This window comes from Sceloporus occidentalis, unplaced genomic scaffold, assembly GCF_023333645.1.
Source record: "Sceloporus occidentalis isolate IW3139 unplaced genomic scaffold, rSceOcc1.0.p SCAF_30, whole genome shotgun sequence".
Classification (NCBI taxonomy): domain Eukaryota; kingdom Metazoa; phylum Chordata; class Lepidosauria; order Squamata; family Phrynosomatidae; genus Sceloporus; species Sceloporus occidentalis.
Window position 1 is genome coordinate 778815 of NW_028317010.1, and position 16252 is coordinate 795066.

A 16252-nucleotide genomic window follows, 5' to 3' on the forward strand; every position below is an offset into this window, starting at 1 on the left:
GATCTAAATATATTTTATAAAATTAAAAAAGCTGTAAAATCTTGATCACTGTAAAATGACAGTGAATAACTTTATACCAGGTGCTTTACAAATTGGCTGATATTTTGGAATACTTTTCAATCTCTTACAATCACATTGCCTAGCAGGAACAAGTACGCATGTAGGCAAGTTCCATCCCTTGTTTCAAGTTTTTGCAGTGGTCCTCGTTTACATGGCAGCATGGAACATTGTTTTGTGCGATTAGTCCAGGCACACAGGTGGAGTGGAATATGATTAAGTGGTAATAGAATGCTACCTATAGGTAGAATGCCACTTACACAGCGTGAAAAATCCAGCCACACACATACACAAGACATTTCAGCATTTCGGTCTTCGTTTTATTCATTTTTTAAATGAAATAAAAAATATGAAGGCACCCTTCCCTCAATGAACTGTCGTCAGGGGAGGTAGAGGGGGTTATTTATTGCCTGCTCCCCAACTGTAAAATTATATATATATGTGTATGTGGGTGTAAGAATTATATATATATATATATATATATATATATATATATATATATATATATATATATATATATATATATATATTACACACACACAGACATATGTATTTAAAAATTTGTGCAGATCATTCCCCTCTTGGATAAAGATACATTTAAAAAAATATAAACATTAAAAAGAGAAGTGCCCCCTTCTATCCACAAATCATACAGAGGAAAACCACTTCCTACTTCCCCAAGTAGTCACAAGATGTCACCATTATTCAATTCTGTAAAAACATTCTCTGCCATGACCACAGGAAACAGAGGGTGTCAAAGGACCACTGGTGGTAGCAGATAAAAAATGAAAAAAACACTGCGGAAGAGGAAATCACTGATCTGTCAATACCCGATATATTGACAGACGACACCCCAGAAAGACCACAAAAGAACATCCATACTTGAGACAAATCCCCCCTGTGAAACCACCTAAATATAGACTGTTATCGGTGGCTCTTATTTATGTGGACAGAAAGGGGATAAAATCTGAATAAAAACTTTAAAAAAAATAATATAACGAAATCTCCAAGATACCACAGGTGACTGGGGCCAGACAGGAGAGCGCCAGCACTGGCCATCTCTGATGCCCACGCTGGTGCGCTGTGGTTTTTTGACAGTTTGTGTGTGTGTCAGATTCCTCTTGCTCTCATACTGAGATTTCATACGTAGTTCCTCCAACACCTGATACAGTCTTTACACCTGCCGGACGTGATGGGCTAACCGGAGGAGAGGCAGCAATCTGGCCATTACTACGAGAGTGTGTAGACTTCACAGAAGACTGATCCCTGTTGAGTGAGAAATCAGAATGAAGACAAACGGAAATCAGTGACTTGATAACCAAGGTGCATGGATCAGAGGACTTTGAGAGTTAGTCTCATTTTCACTCACTTTAGTGTCAGCAGGGGGAGAGCAGCTGCATCTGTGTCCCCACTTCGGTGGTGATTAATTCGTGGCTTGCCATAACGGGGAGCAATAGGTGGGGGGCAGGCTGGGCGGGGTCGTTCCCTGGCTGACATGTAGGGAGAGGAGTATCCAGTGGTCTCTGGATCCGTCTCATCTGAAGGACTAAGCAAGCTCTGGTATGACAGGCTCCCGTTCTGTGTCTGATTTAGACTCTTGTAGGAGGTGGATGTTGTCCCTTCAGAAGGAAGAGATGGCAGAGGTCCAGGAGCACCTGTTGCAGACCGTAGACTGGAGGAGCGGGCAGGAGGGGGGTGAGACGAGGAATCTGGCTCCAGACTAGGTTCTGAACGAGAGCTTGGGGGTCTGGACAGATCCGATGTAGGTATAGGAGAGTCTTGAAGGCTGTCTACTCGAGAAGTCTGATAAACAAAATAGAAATTGAATAACAGAACTACAATATGTGTACAGGTTGGGCCAAAAAAATATTTGTCAGCTAGCAGGTTGGACAGTAGTTTAAAGATATACGTATAAGCATAGGCAAAGATGCATGGTAAACAAGCGAAATCCCAAGTCAAAGTCAAAGATCCCAAGCTATGTTGCTTACCTTGGCTCCAGATGGGAGTACACTCCCTCCACCACTGTAGCCAGGACGATATCTGTACATGGTGGGAGTAAGGGGGGTCTCTGTATTTAAAAGAGCACTCTCTAGAGGAAGAAAAGGAGAACAAAAAAAAACAAAAACAAAAAAAAAACACATACTAAGTAAGTTTACTTTGGTAACCTTCTCCATTTAGACACAAAAACGTACACATCTCCTTACCATAATGAACTATTTTAAAATTGCAGTTTTTAAATGAGTTTTAGTATTTGCAGTATCCTCTTACTAATCACTTACCTTCTCTTTCCCCCAGGCTTAGCTGTGCCCTCAGTCCCGTGTACCTACTTAAGTCAGGTTTCGGAGGCGGAGGTGGCTCAGCATCTGCTGATTGAGACTCTGTCAATTCTAAACTGCTTCTAGACTGCAGAAGAATTAAGAAGAGAGGATGCGATTATGTGTGAGTCACAGCTGAAGTACTACTGCTCTTATTCGCACTGCATACATAGCCTTCTGATTAGCACTGGTAAACATTAAGTGACTAGCTAGTAGGTATCCAAATATCTGTGGGTCTTAACAGACACCCACAGTACTAGCAAGGTAGATGCCACAAAAGGTGAACAACTACCTACAGTGCCTTGCAAAAGATTATCACCATATTTATATACTCGTTGGTTAGGAAAGGGTTAAAAAGATTTTCTTGAGTCTTATAAATATTGTCTCTGGCCCAGTATGACTAATGCGGTCTCTTTTCTTTATTATTCCCATTCTGGAGTGTACAAAGATGGCAGCGGATTAAATAACACATTTAAAAAAATGTACCGTAATTGGCCTTTTGAGGAAGAGAACTCAGGGGTCCTGAAACGTGCCTTTACATTTTCTTCTACATTAGCCCAATAAGACCACAACTAAAGACTCCACTATTGCACATAACTTAATATATTGACTTATATAGGACAAAGCAATTGGTTACAAAACCAACGATATACCCAGAGCTGCCGATCGGTTGTAGTAAATTTGAACAGCAGAAGATGCTATTACAACCTGCATCCGCCAAAGAATTAGCATGTAAAAATAAATCCTGGGTCTCAAAGAGGTTAAAAGGGATACCTGATAGTGTTGAGGGGGACTTTGCACACCATTATCCAAAATTTTAAGGCCAATTTGATTTTCAGACACCTCTGGATGAATAAACGGAGGAGACACTGAAACCACAGAGTGAGAGTGGCTGCGCTTCAGGTACCTGAAAGATGAACCACAGATTAAAGTTTGACAGTTAAAAGGCTTTAATATCAAATTTTACATAATATGTGTCCAATGGATATGGCTTAAAGGAGGGCCGACAAGAACAAGGACATTTTGGGCCAGTACAAATGATTACATCTCCTGCACGGAAAATAGCAGGGAGTAGGAGAAGAGGCGTGCATACAGGGGGATTCTGTAGACCCCCCATGGGAATTTAAAGGCACTATGTTGTTGTCCGATGCATTCAAGCGCACATGATGGCTAAAGTGTTCCCTTAATGTACTAACAGGCTGATGAAGAAACCAGTCATTTTAACATTTATAGAGAGGGTTGGGAGATAGGTCATACTTTTAACATAAAACTTTACAAAATTTACAAAACCAGTTGTAAAAACCAAACAAAAAAGCTGCCCAATCAGGAATCATGGTCACATCAAAGTTGTAGGGGTATACATACTGAATGAAGTGGAGAAGTCATTGAACTCAAGTACGTACACAATAGAAGAGTACGTATGTGATCACAGGGCAACATAGTGCTATGGCAATAACCTTGAGTTCCACACAACTACTCAGCTACTGAGGATTACAGGTGCTTTATACTAAGAGCCTAAGCTAATATACCAGCCAAGCAAGGGAGCCAAGTCTTCCCAGCTCTCTTGTTGTGTACAGCAAGGACAATAGCTAACCCCCTTCACTAGTATAACCCTAAAGCCACACAAAGTGGCTAATGGAGGTTTAATGGAGGGTGTAGGCTAATTGAGCAAAGCAGGATCACTGACCACAGTCTTACGAAAATGCCATTTTGTACTTTTTCTAAAAAAAAAAGTAGTTTAGAAGAGAAAAATATTTGTATTGCAATTATCGGGTACTGGTATTTATAGCACTATGTAGTTGTGTTTGCTTACTTCAGGTATAGTTACATAAGAATGACCAGCTTTTATTAGACCTTACCAGGAGTAGAACGCATTTTTGGTGAAAGAGCCACATTGCAAATTTTGGTTGGGACTTCCTTGTATTACATCGAAGCCTATGATCCTATAGTTTTAGACTACTATTCTTAACATTTCAGCTCATTTGAAATATTTTTCTGTGTTGAACCTCATCTCGCTCTTTTATCTCTGCCAGCCTATACATGTTAAAATACTTAAGTCTTTTCTACTTTTTTTCCTGCAACCATTCACCATTTCAGTAGTCATTCTCTCCACAGAATGTCTACATTCTTTTGGAGATGTGGTCTTCAGAACTGCATATTTTTTTTTTTTATAGGGAATTGGATGATATGATAAAAAAGGTATCTGAAGAAGGCCCTTCTTCTCCTGAAAAAACAATATATAACTTGTGTGGGTGCACCAAAACAGGAGAGGAGATTACCGCGAAATATGAGAACCGCAAAAGTGTTAAAACAGCCTTGGTCGTGAAGGGTAGAAAAAATAAAAAACAGCCTGGTCCTTAAAGGGTTAGGGTTTAGAAAGAAACCAGCAAACCAAAGTCACGGAAAGACTATTATATTATATACACATACAGTTGTATAAGATAAAAAAACATTAAAATTCTTATTTGGGAATTTCTTTTACTAGTGTATCCTTTCTGCAGCACTAAGTGATATGTATCACCTCCTCCAGGTAGGGCAGGAAATCAATAAACCTGCCCTTCCCAACTGCCTCCATCAGTTGTGATAATAAAGCCAACAAAATAGTATGCAAAATAAAAAGAAAATATATGGTGGGACTAAAATAGTGCTGCTACACAATGAAAAGAAATCCCAAGTATTTAAAGTTTCCCTTGTGATCCTCAGCAGAAGCAACAAGTGAGATATACATAAACAAAAAAAAGGGTGGAAAACAATCAAACTGCAACGATTCTCTGCCAAACATAGAAGTTTTAGGTTCTGTAATAACCAAACTGCTGTTCTACAGATCTGATCTGGAGGCACATACGCTAGTTCAGTTCATGAGGTAGCTACTGACTGACTGTGTAGAGTGTGAGCTTTTATTCCCACCGTTAATGCTTCGTGAATAGTCTGTATTATGCATAATGATGGATCTCTGAGATACCCCGAATCCCTTATGAGGACCAGCAAACGAAATGAACAGGTTGGTGGACTTGCAAAACTGAGCACTCTTTTCTAGATAAATCAGGAATTTAGCTCTGTGTTCTTCACATTCTTGGGTTCCAGACAAAAGATTGGTTATATAATTTACTGAGTACTATGGAAAACAGAAAAAACAACTCTCGGGGAGATGTAGCACCACGCAGTCATCCAAAATATGCAATAAAGGAAGGCTTGCAGGTCAGAAACTCATTTGGTCGATGGTAAATTGTCACCAGGAAAGCAAGGAAGTGAAGGGAAGTAGATTCAAGCGACTTAAACAAAGGCAGAGTAAGACATCTCAAGACCACAGTTAAAGCCCATGGATGTACATGGTTCTGAGATCGAGGCCTAAGTCTGGCTAATGCTGACATGAATGGCCCAGAGTATGAGAGGACAAATAAAAGTCCAGAATGGAGCTTAGAGAGCAATATGCACCTTCATAGTGTTCAGACATGGACCCTTCAAAAATCCTGAATGAAGAAAGTCCAGAGCTTGAAGGACCGACCAATGAAACAGGCAAAGAGTTGCTGAGACCACATTCTGAAAAAGATTGCCAAATGGCTGTATCTCTCTTCCTTGTAACTTCTTGCATTCCTACAGAATGTCAACAATACTCAAAGAAAGTCCATGTTTAGTCCATGTTGGATGGGACCCTGGGAAAGTACTTATGGAATAGACATCTGTGTCAGATACGCATACCACACCCTTCTCGGCCAATCTGGGGCACTGAGAAGAACATCTGCCTGGTCCATTCTTATTTATCTGACGAGAAGCAGGAATGGCGAAAAATTGCACTCCAGTCTACTGGCCCAATTCTGAGAAATGTCATCCAGAGTTAGAGGGTTTCCTTCCAATTATAAGGGGAAGAAAAACTCTGTCTTTCAGTTTTCCACTGAAGTCATCAGGCTGGAGAACTGAAATGAAAGACAAGTTCTCAAAAGGTCTCTAGATGGAGACTTAATTCTCCTGGAATAATCTGCTTAAATAGTGTGAAGATTCAGGAAACCCTGGATGCGGAGTGCTGCCTAACAGGGCAGATAGGGCAAATAGGTATGCTGCCAAAAGTCCTCAAACTTCTTGTTACCATCCTGTGGTTCAGACATGCTACAACTTGTCTGACTGAATATTTCCTTCTTAAAAACAAGTCTCTGTCAAGCTAGAAAGGCCTTCCAGGAGCTCCAGTTGATATGAAGACAGGATTTCGGAGGCATCTCCAAACGTGGCAAGAGGCATCTTTAGAGATCAAAATGACTTCTGGTTACATGATGAAATATTTAGCCACCACTGAAGATAAAATCTCATGTTGGTAGGAATGGAAACACTTCGGGAGAGAAAAACCATACAGCCATCTCATACTTTGATAAGAAACGTCTGTAAAAGATGTAGCCTGACCAGAGGCCAAGGGACAGACATATTGGGATGCTGACATGAATCCAAACTCCACCATTATCTGTTGGATGAAACGGGAGTGATATTTCAAGAGATCCTTGGTCAAGACCTTGAAAACGAAGTACATTCTCTGATGGAAGGAAGGCCCATAGCATACTGGTGTCTATTACTATTCCCAACAAGATGAGTCTCTGGGAGGGAAGTAACTGGGACTTGTGAAGAGTCACTATCGACCCAAGGTCTTGTAAAGACAGGAATAGTTCTGCTGACCTGGGACTGAAGGGTGGCAGGTGAGAGCACCCAGAAGGAAATTGTCGCGGTAAGTTACCACCTTGATTCCCGCTCCATTTTCGTAAAAACTCAAGGAGTTGATGACAGGCCAACAAAGAATGCTCAAAACCGAAGGTGAACAATACCCTGAGGGCGTAGGAAAGCCAGAAGCAGGAATTTTTGATAGCTGGCAACAACAGATATGTTGACAAACGTTCTGCAAATCTATATAATCCTCTGTCCCCAGCACCTCTAGTGCCAACTAGAGTTTCCATCTTAAATTTCGATGGTAAGACGAACTTGTTCAGAAAATGGAGATGAGCGAAAAGGTGCCTTATGCCTTTGGCACCAAAAAATCATAAACTCTCCTAGTCTGACCTCTGCTGTAGGCAAGTCTTCCATTCGCACTAGGCCTGGCATCAGAATTTAGAGGGTGCTGGTTGGTCTTCTTTTGATTTAGTCTTAGAAAAGCATGTAAAGCCTGTCTCTATATGATCTGGAAGATCTACATGTCTCCTTGATCCCTTGAAGGACAAAAGGATCTTGATTTAAACCCGAGGGGGAGCATTTGTATTGTAGCAACCAAACTTTAGCCCCAATGGTCGCTCCAACAAATTTTCCACATCCCTACCAAGTAATGCTTTCATAACTGTCCCTCCACCCTTCCTGTCCATTGACTCAGAAAAGATAGAGGCCTCTAGGGGAATAGTAGACATGCTTGTGGCCTATGCTACGCCAGCATTAACCCTAGGGACCTGCCAAAGAGTGATCATATCTTCAAGGGAAAAATGACATTTAATCCTTCAGGTGGAAAGCTGATTCCATTAGTCGAGGATTTCTTATCCACAAATTCGTCAGGCATCTGCAAAGAGGGCACACATACCTGGGTGGTGGTGAACTACACAGTACATGGCTCACGTTTCGACAACATCCATCGCTAAAAGGATTCACGCCTCCACGGAACTTGCCAGTGACCTAAGAGAATGAGCGGAGGCAGAGTTTAGGTTAATGTTTGTTAAAAAGTGAAAAATAGGTCAGAGCATTCAAAACATTAAAAAGGATAATAGTCAAAATCATAAAAGGATTTCTGACCTGTTCGTTTGTGGTGCGACCTCTGGACACCAGCACAATGTGAAAGCCAGTGAGACCAGCTACGGGGAAGAAAAACAATCCGGCCACACACATCACAGAGATACTGGGAAAAAGTTAAGGAAAAATTCAAGCACTGAAAAGGGAATTTGGTCAAGTACAAGATGAAGAGAAACAAGTGGGCAAAAGAGACAGGAGTGACTAGGTGTTCATGTGTTGTGAGAAACAGACTCAAGAAATGACAGGTGGACACAGCTGTACCAAGCTCTGCGAGTGGTTTGGTTGTTTCGGGAAGGATACGTGACAGCTGCCGGGATGTCACGCAGCTGGTCAGAATGCCCCAGCGTGTAGAAGAGGCCACAGATGAACACACTGACAATGTGCAATGTAAGAGACACCAGGAACAGGAAGAAGTAACGGTAATTCCTGCGCCCAATGCAGTTGTTTACCCAGGGGCAATGGTGGTCAAACTCCTAAAATGACAAGAGAGATATCATAAGATGAAAAAGTAAATCAGTGAAAAAAAGGAAAAGGGGGACAAAAGAGAATGACAGTAAGAAAGCAGGATCATAGGGGGGTATGGATGAGATGTGGAAGCAACGTAAACTTTTTTTTCGCAGCACATCTAAACTCTATACAATTGTTTTTTCCATCACATGTGTTACACACAAATCCGGGGGCAGCCAGTTATCTCTCCAGCTAAAACTATAACTCAATAGCCATGAGAACCATATTGGAACCTATGATTGGACAGCTTATGGCTCGTTGGCACTAGTCTGGACTATTGCCTCTGAAATACTCCTTTAACACAAATATATGCACTAAGCACCTGCAATTATTATATTAAATAAAGTACATTAACATAATATTCAGTGTCTTTGCATCATTAAATCAGTGGATAATGCAAATGCGGGAAGACAAATTCCCAGTTTTTACTTTCCAGTAGTATTGCAAGTAGGGTGTCTAGAAAAGTGCCAAGTCGGTTTTTGTTACCCAAAGCAGAAGTGCTAAAAAAAATGGCACATAACATGTTTTATGGGTGTTTCTTAGTTCCTCTTTTCCGGTGTGATTTATCTTCCTAGTCTCACTTCATTATTACTCCAAGTTACTACTATGTGTTTTCCAATGAAGGCTCCACTCACCTCCACACAGTTGTCACAAACACTGCAGTGCGAGCAGCGGGGAGGTCTATAGAAACGGCACGTTGAGCACCACTTCATGCGAACCTGTACCCCCCTTACTTCCACCGTCTTATATAATGGTGCACGGAAGTCATCCTCTTTATCTTCATCCTCTTCCGCTAAAGGAAGAAACAAAAAAACGAAAAGAGGGAAAAACCTAGTAAGACAGAAGGTTAAGGTACAAAAATGGAAAAGACGGCATGAGCTGGTGTATGTTGGGTGAATTCACTTACCTCGCGGGAAGATTCCTGGGTCCATAAATGTGGCCATACTGAAATTGGCCAATACAAAGAGAAACATGACAGCGTTATACGCAGGAAGAACAGGGGAAACCTCCTCACTAAGCCAGGGGCATCTGTAGAAACAAGATGTTAGCATTAAGAAATGTAAAGCCAAGTATTGGTCACCCACGTGAAAAAAAAATAAATATGGTGACTTTTATCTAGTGACCCGTGATCCCTAGCAGAGGTTAATGTCAGGGTCAGTTTAAAGGAAATGATATATATTTTCTTACGCAAACGGTAACCACTACAGAGATGGCACCTCATTTCCTAATGTATGCACCCCCACGGGACCCTGGAGATAACGCCTGCATAAGCAGTAGAGGTTCATGTAATGGAATTTAAACATGCAAGGGAGAGGCATAATACCATTTTGAACATAAGCGGGAAAAAACAGTAAGACTAAATGGCCTGAACATGTCCTATTTGCTGTCAAATAATGTTTCTATGTATGACTACTGTACGTGTTATACTTTATTATTATTTATTGATTTATATAGCCCCATCATATTCCACTGTGCTGTATAATGGGCTTCCCTGTTTTAGATTGTAAACTGCTAAATACTTCTGTACATTTTTAAAAGACACGAGTAAGAGGTAGTTCTGTATATGCTGTGTTATGTATCATTTTTGAAGACTATTTCTATAAGAGCCTATAAATTGAAAACTAAGTGAAAGGGTGGATAAAAGCTTGATTAATAGCGAGAACGGGGAGGGGTTAGCTTTGTGATTGTGGCTGGACAAATGGGTGTAATCGCTTTATAAGCTTGTACATACAACGTAATCCCACAAACTGGGACACAAATAGGTGGACAGATGGAGTGCCAGACAAAGAATGCAAAGAGGTCTTAAAAAAATGGGCAGACTAAATAGACGGGCAAGTTATAAAATAGGATCTGCGTAGAAAATTTGCATAGACCATTTCACACATGTAGATCGAGTACAGATCCTGAATATTGCTTAATTATATATAGGGAGAATCACCCATAATGTAATAGTCAAACATATTTCGGCCATCTAAAATGTGCAAAATAAATAGTAACAAGCCTTGTGTGCAATAAGGTCACCAGTGTTCAGAGTTTCTGAACAACGATCGTGTTTCCAAACGATACAGGTGCATTTTTGGTACACGGGCTGGAGGAACACGCGTGTTTTTTTAATTTTAACTCACGTGAACGTAAAGAACAGCGTTGTTGACCCCACCAGAAAGACTGTTGCTGCAGCCACAGGGATGTACTTGCTGGGTTTGAAGGATTTGAGGTTTCCTGCAGGCATCGTGAAGATGGGGGGAGAGGTCTGGGGGGTGCAGCATAGCCCCACAGAGAGCTGGGATTGAACAGGAGAAATAAAAAAACAGGGGGGGGGGGGCAGAGAAGTTCAAAGGTAGAATGATGTTAAGAATCGCCCCACATGTTAACTATCAAATATGTGGGGCAGACACAGGATCATATTAAGGTGGAGAGGAGGAAAAAAGGACGAAAAAAAACCAAAAAACAGTCAACACGGTGAAATGATAAAAGCAGTGGACTGAAAGCCTATTTCTTCTTTATCAGTCAGGGGCTTCTCTTTGGATGCAGCCTTTCTCCAAAGATTTATGGTGAGGGCAGCAGACTATGTCTTGCAGCCCTCTCCCTCCCCGATCGCTCCGTTCCCCTTCTTCCTTGTTAATCCATAGGGTTGATGTCACTGTGGGCTGGGTGCAGCCTGTGATGGGAAGACGGATTTCTGGATAGAGTTCTTCACTGGACCTGAGTGAGAGAAGCACAACAAAACCCCACTAAACATTCTGCGCATAATGTCTAAGAACATTTACATTCATTTGATTATTAAACTACATTTTACACTCTAATAAGAGGTCACTCGTGCCGCTCTTGTAGTTGGTATCACGAGAGAGGCAGGTATTCTGCTCAGCTGTGGCATTACAACTTAAAACCCAGACACTAACTTGCAACTGTAGCCGTAGGACACTGAAGCGTGCATATTTACCATGCATACTGCTGCTTTTTGGTAGCGTACCTGGATTGCTAGGGGTCACAAAGTCTTACCAAAAGAAGCCAACAAGAGAAGCCCGGCAGCATGCGACCGCAACATCCTTGCTGCCTCCATCTGCCGCTGCTTCCAAGCACAAGTGCAGAGCAAGAAATTCTTAAAGGAGCCCCGTCCAATTTTGGTAGCCAGAGCTCTGGCTATGTAAAGGGGGGGGACTCCCACGAAAAAGCATTTTTTTTTCTTAAGAATAAAACGAAGTGCTATATACAATATATATGGCTTTGCCTGATTATGTTCCTGCACCTACTCCTTTAAACTGCTGAATTATATAGCCACAATTTTTTTATATTTAAATTGCAACAAAATGGTTTATTGTACAGCATTTATTGCATGTGAATTGCAAAAAAGGGGGTTAGCAAATAAAAATGGATCTGAATTTCAGGTCGCCAGCAAACATTACAATGTACCATCTAAATTAAAACAACTTCCAACTTGTAAATGCATGAAGAAGTCATCGGAGCTCCTGAATGCATTTACTCTGTTTCCTTACCCCCCCCAGCTATTTGTCTTCGCAGGTCACGCGTTCCACTGCATGTATCTCCCACACAATATTGCACACACGGGATATCCACCGCCTGCCAGTTGCAGCAATGGCTCTAGCGAGAGTTGTGCGTGGTAGCACTCACTATTACATCAATATTATGATTCTTAAGAATTGGGGGGGCTCAAAATCTCTCCCAGAGCCCTGGAATAATGTAACAGAGGTGATTGTTCTTTTTCCTAGTAATTATTGTTACTATGATGTAATATTACTTACCTGTAGTTTCATTATATGTATATTACACACACACACACACACACACACGGGAATATGAACAGACCCCTGGGCTGACACAAGGAGAGTTTCAAGTACATGACAGCATGAATAGGTGTTCGGCTTGAACACGTCCCCTGCATGGCACCTAGCTAGGGGGGTAGGGATTGTGGCAGATGCAAAAATAACACCATGAAAAACGGGCACATGTTGCTTTTGCATGCATTAAAGTATAATTGCTGGAGTGTATCTTATATTTAACCCTTTCCTTACCAAGGCTTTTTAGTGCCTGTACGTTTTGTTTTTGCCATTCTTACCGTATATGGGTTTCACCAAGGTCCCCCTTTTCCGTGTTTGATCACCCACACAAATTATCCAACTTTTTTATAGAAAAAAAATAGAGCTCTTGAAATCATAGAAACATGCCAAAAACAAATAACTAGGTATGTAAACAAAAAAAAAAAATTTGTTTTCATTCTTTTCAATTTTGCATTGGATTTCTTCTACGCAGTAGGAGCCACTAATGAACAGTTACCCAATTTATGTTTGCCAACATTCCCTCTAATACACATTTGTTTATGTTCCCTAACACAGTACCCTGTAGGGTAGTATTTTTAATACTTTTGAATTTAAATGTTTGGGGGTAGTGACCAGGGGGTGTTTAGAATTTTGACATTTAGTGACAGGGCAGTGGGAGGCAAGGGCTTTTTTTTTTTTTAACAACGTTCAGTTGCAATAGAGATAGAGATCCTTTTAGGGATCACTCATACATCTAAACAAATTAAATAGACAATAAACTATATTTAATGAAAAAACACACCTTAGTTTCAAACCTTAATTAGGAGCACAGTTATGATTTTTTTTTGTTAAGCTCGCACATTGGCAACTCTGCTGTATGAATATCATGCATCACTGAGCGCTAAAACTTTGCATAAGTTACTTCATGTCTTCTACCATCATGCCAAATTTCATGAAAACTGCAGATGGTTGGGTTGAAAAGTCCACTTTTTTGCGATGATTTGGCACGGAATGACCCTATGGATAGAGATATCTTCAAAATGTTATGTATGCCAATGCCAGTAATGCAGTTACAACGCCATCACCGATCTCACTGTATTGTTTACTTTTCTAAATACAAAAATAAAAAATAATGGGGTCGTGAACCCTGCCAAGCTCTACATTTGTCACAAAAAAACAGCTGGGTAGGACAGCCAAATTGTGCCTGTCCCACGCAAAGCAGGGCAGTAGGTGAGGTATGATATTCAAATATGGCAACAGAAGGGTGATATCTGTATTGTTTTACGTATAATGGTGGGGAAAGATGAAGAACATTTTCAGTAGGATGTATTATGTCCTCATTGTCCTTTCGACCACTTTCCTTAGAAAATAATAGTCCATCCTAATTGTGTTGATGCTTAGTACACCATAAATGTGTAGAAAAGAAGATACAGTGACCAATCTCGATAAAGAAGCAAGACTTCTATTCACATATAATACTAGCGACATACAGTCAAGAACCAAACACAATCCTACTACAGAAGCATTACTGGCAGCCCATGAGTTCCGAATACGTTTGTAAGATTTAGGTGCCAGACAGATAAATGTGGAGCCCAGGAAGAGCTCCATCCACAAAGTAAAAACTATCCTTCCGGTTTTAGTCTGAAGTTACAAATGTCTGCTGTTACCACACAGTACACGCCACAATATACTATTGCGAAAGACGGTTAATGAGCAGTTCTGTCGGTTTCAGACACACCTGTAATTAAGTAGTGATATGCGCCTGCCTTTTTTGGTTGAGTATGAGAAATTAAATCGATGCCCACCAAAGAATTCCTAATACATATTGGCTCATCAAAGCCACAAAAGTTAGATCTACCATATGTTCTCAGTACTCACTGCCCCCCTACCACAGTAGCAATTAAGTATAGAGAGGAAACGAGGGACACCTTGGCATCTTCATATGCTGTTACCCACATGGGAAAATATATATATATATTTTTATTTTTTTAATTACCAATTCCACTTTACCCTGTGACTCAAAGCACAAATGATCATATTCAAACTTCTCAACACTGTAAGTAGCCAACGAGCAACAGTTTTGTTTTAGAGGCTAACAATAACATTTTCATTACAAAACCTAATTTATGAACTCATTTCTCTTATCTCTATACACAAGTTGACTTCCCCACTTTGATATTTATTAAAATAAACGTAAGTGTCCACCTCAGCTAATAATCTCCTGCAAGAAGGGCTGAGCTGGGTCCTGATGATATAGAATTTAAAGGACGAGGAGATTTTGCAGAACCCTGCCATTACGAAGGTCCACTGCTGCAGGAAGAGCGTGGCTGTCACTGTATAATACATAATTAAATACATGGGACTTCTGTAAAGGCCCATCGCCCTTTCATTTCTGCATTACACAGGGCCAGCTAAGCCCTTCTCGCTAGCATGTGCCCTTACATAAAGAATAATGGAGAAAAAAAAAAAAAACTATAACTCTCCTGCCAACTCTGCCTTTAGCGAATAAACCCCATCTGAGTACACCAAATTCTAGAATGTAGGTCTCACAAGTTTGCTGAAATAAAAAGCAACTGTATCACTTTAAGACTTCCAGTTATCTTAATTTTACAAGTGATCAAGACATAACTCATAGGGTTTCTAAAATATAAGAATATTTTACCAGGGTTACCTTTTATATAAGATAACAAACGTTATTTATTTTCCCCTAGAATATGTATATTAAGAAATAGATACATATTCCTAACTTCAGAAGGTATCATGGCACACCTTAAAGGATTAGGTACATGCATACAATTATAATTGAGAAGGGTTTGCCAACATGTTGCAGCTTACTGTATGGAAGACAGGTCAGATCTTGGAATTACCAGGACATGTTACTTCTGGCCCTTTCTTGTGTCTTTACCAACTCGTTCTACTAATTTTTCTTATTATTATTTAAAGAAAATACAACTTGGCTCAACATAGATCGGTCTGACACAGCTAATATAAAGCAGTGAAGTAAAAAAACAAAAAACATCTTTTACCCCAAAATATTTTTATTTATAGTTTTATGGCCTAGTTAGGTTGTCGCAGTGCCAATGTGCGCAAACCCATGCCAGCTGCCTCTCAACCTACCAAATAAAAAACTCTGTCCCACCGATTTCCAGAAAAAAAATATTCTACGTATACTTTGTAAGAGGGAACATAGTACATTGAAGCATGACCTCTTTAGTACCACACAATAGCCAATACAACATAATGAATGGGTTAATGGTTATCACTTGAAGGTGTCTACACCAACAGAGATTGTCCTGGGTACACCACTCCTGTTCTGTTTAATTCTCTGCCCCCACCTGACTCCTAATCCCTGGAGAGCCCTTCTCAGTATATACCCTACCAAAACTTATTCTTCCACTAGCCTGCTTAATCTATTCACTTCTCATGCATGTCTGGCGAAAAAATAAGGAAACTTCCTCCTTCATCTTTGCCAATCATGGCCAAGAATAACAGTAATAAAGTGCACACATGGCATCACACAATCTCTTCTAACATCTGGGACAGTTGCTAATGAACTGAAATGCGGCAGACACAATGCTCCTTACACCGTTAAGATTCACCGCTACGTACCACAGCAGAGCAATCGGAACTTTGTAACTAGAATACCCGTATTGGCTCGGATATAGGCCGCCCCGTGTATAGGCCGCACCCTAAAAGTTTGGTGCTTTTTTTTTTAAAGAAAACATTTTTTTATATGCTGCCACTCTGTCTCCCCCCCCGAGATATGCTGCCACTCTCCCCCCCCCCGAGATATGCTGCCACTCTCCCCCACCCGAGATATGCTGCCACTGTCCTCCTCCCCCCGAGATA

The 16252-nt window shown here is 40.7% G+C and overlaps 1 protein-coding gene across 1 annotated transcript; it reads right to left on the reverse strand.

The window, feature by feature from the left end:
• Positions 1–1184: 1184 nt before the first annotated feature.
• Positions 1185–10857, reverse strand: LOC149298857 (palmitoyltransferase ZDHHC5-like). Its single transcript, XM_089486946.1, has 11 exons — positions 10754–10857; positions 9535–9656; positions 9263–9420; positions 8421–8593; positions 8124–8226; positions 7911–8006; positions 3147–3269; positions 2337–2460; positions 2046–2146; positions 1427–1860; positions 1185–1323 (listed from the first exon to the last, which is right to left on the reverse strand). The coding sequence occupies exons 1-11, from the start codon at positions 10855–10857 to the stop codon at positions 1185–1187; spliced, it is 1677 nt and encodes a 558-aa protein (XP_089343072.1).
• Positions 10858–16252: the final 5395 nt, after the last annotated feature.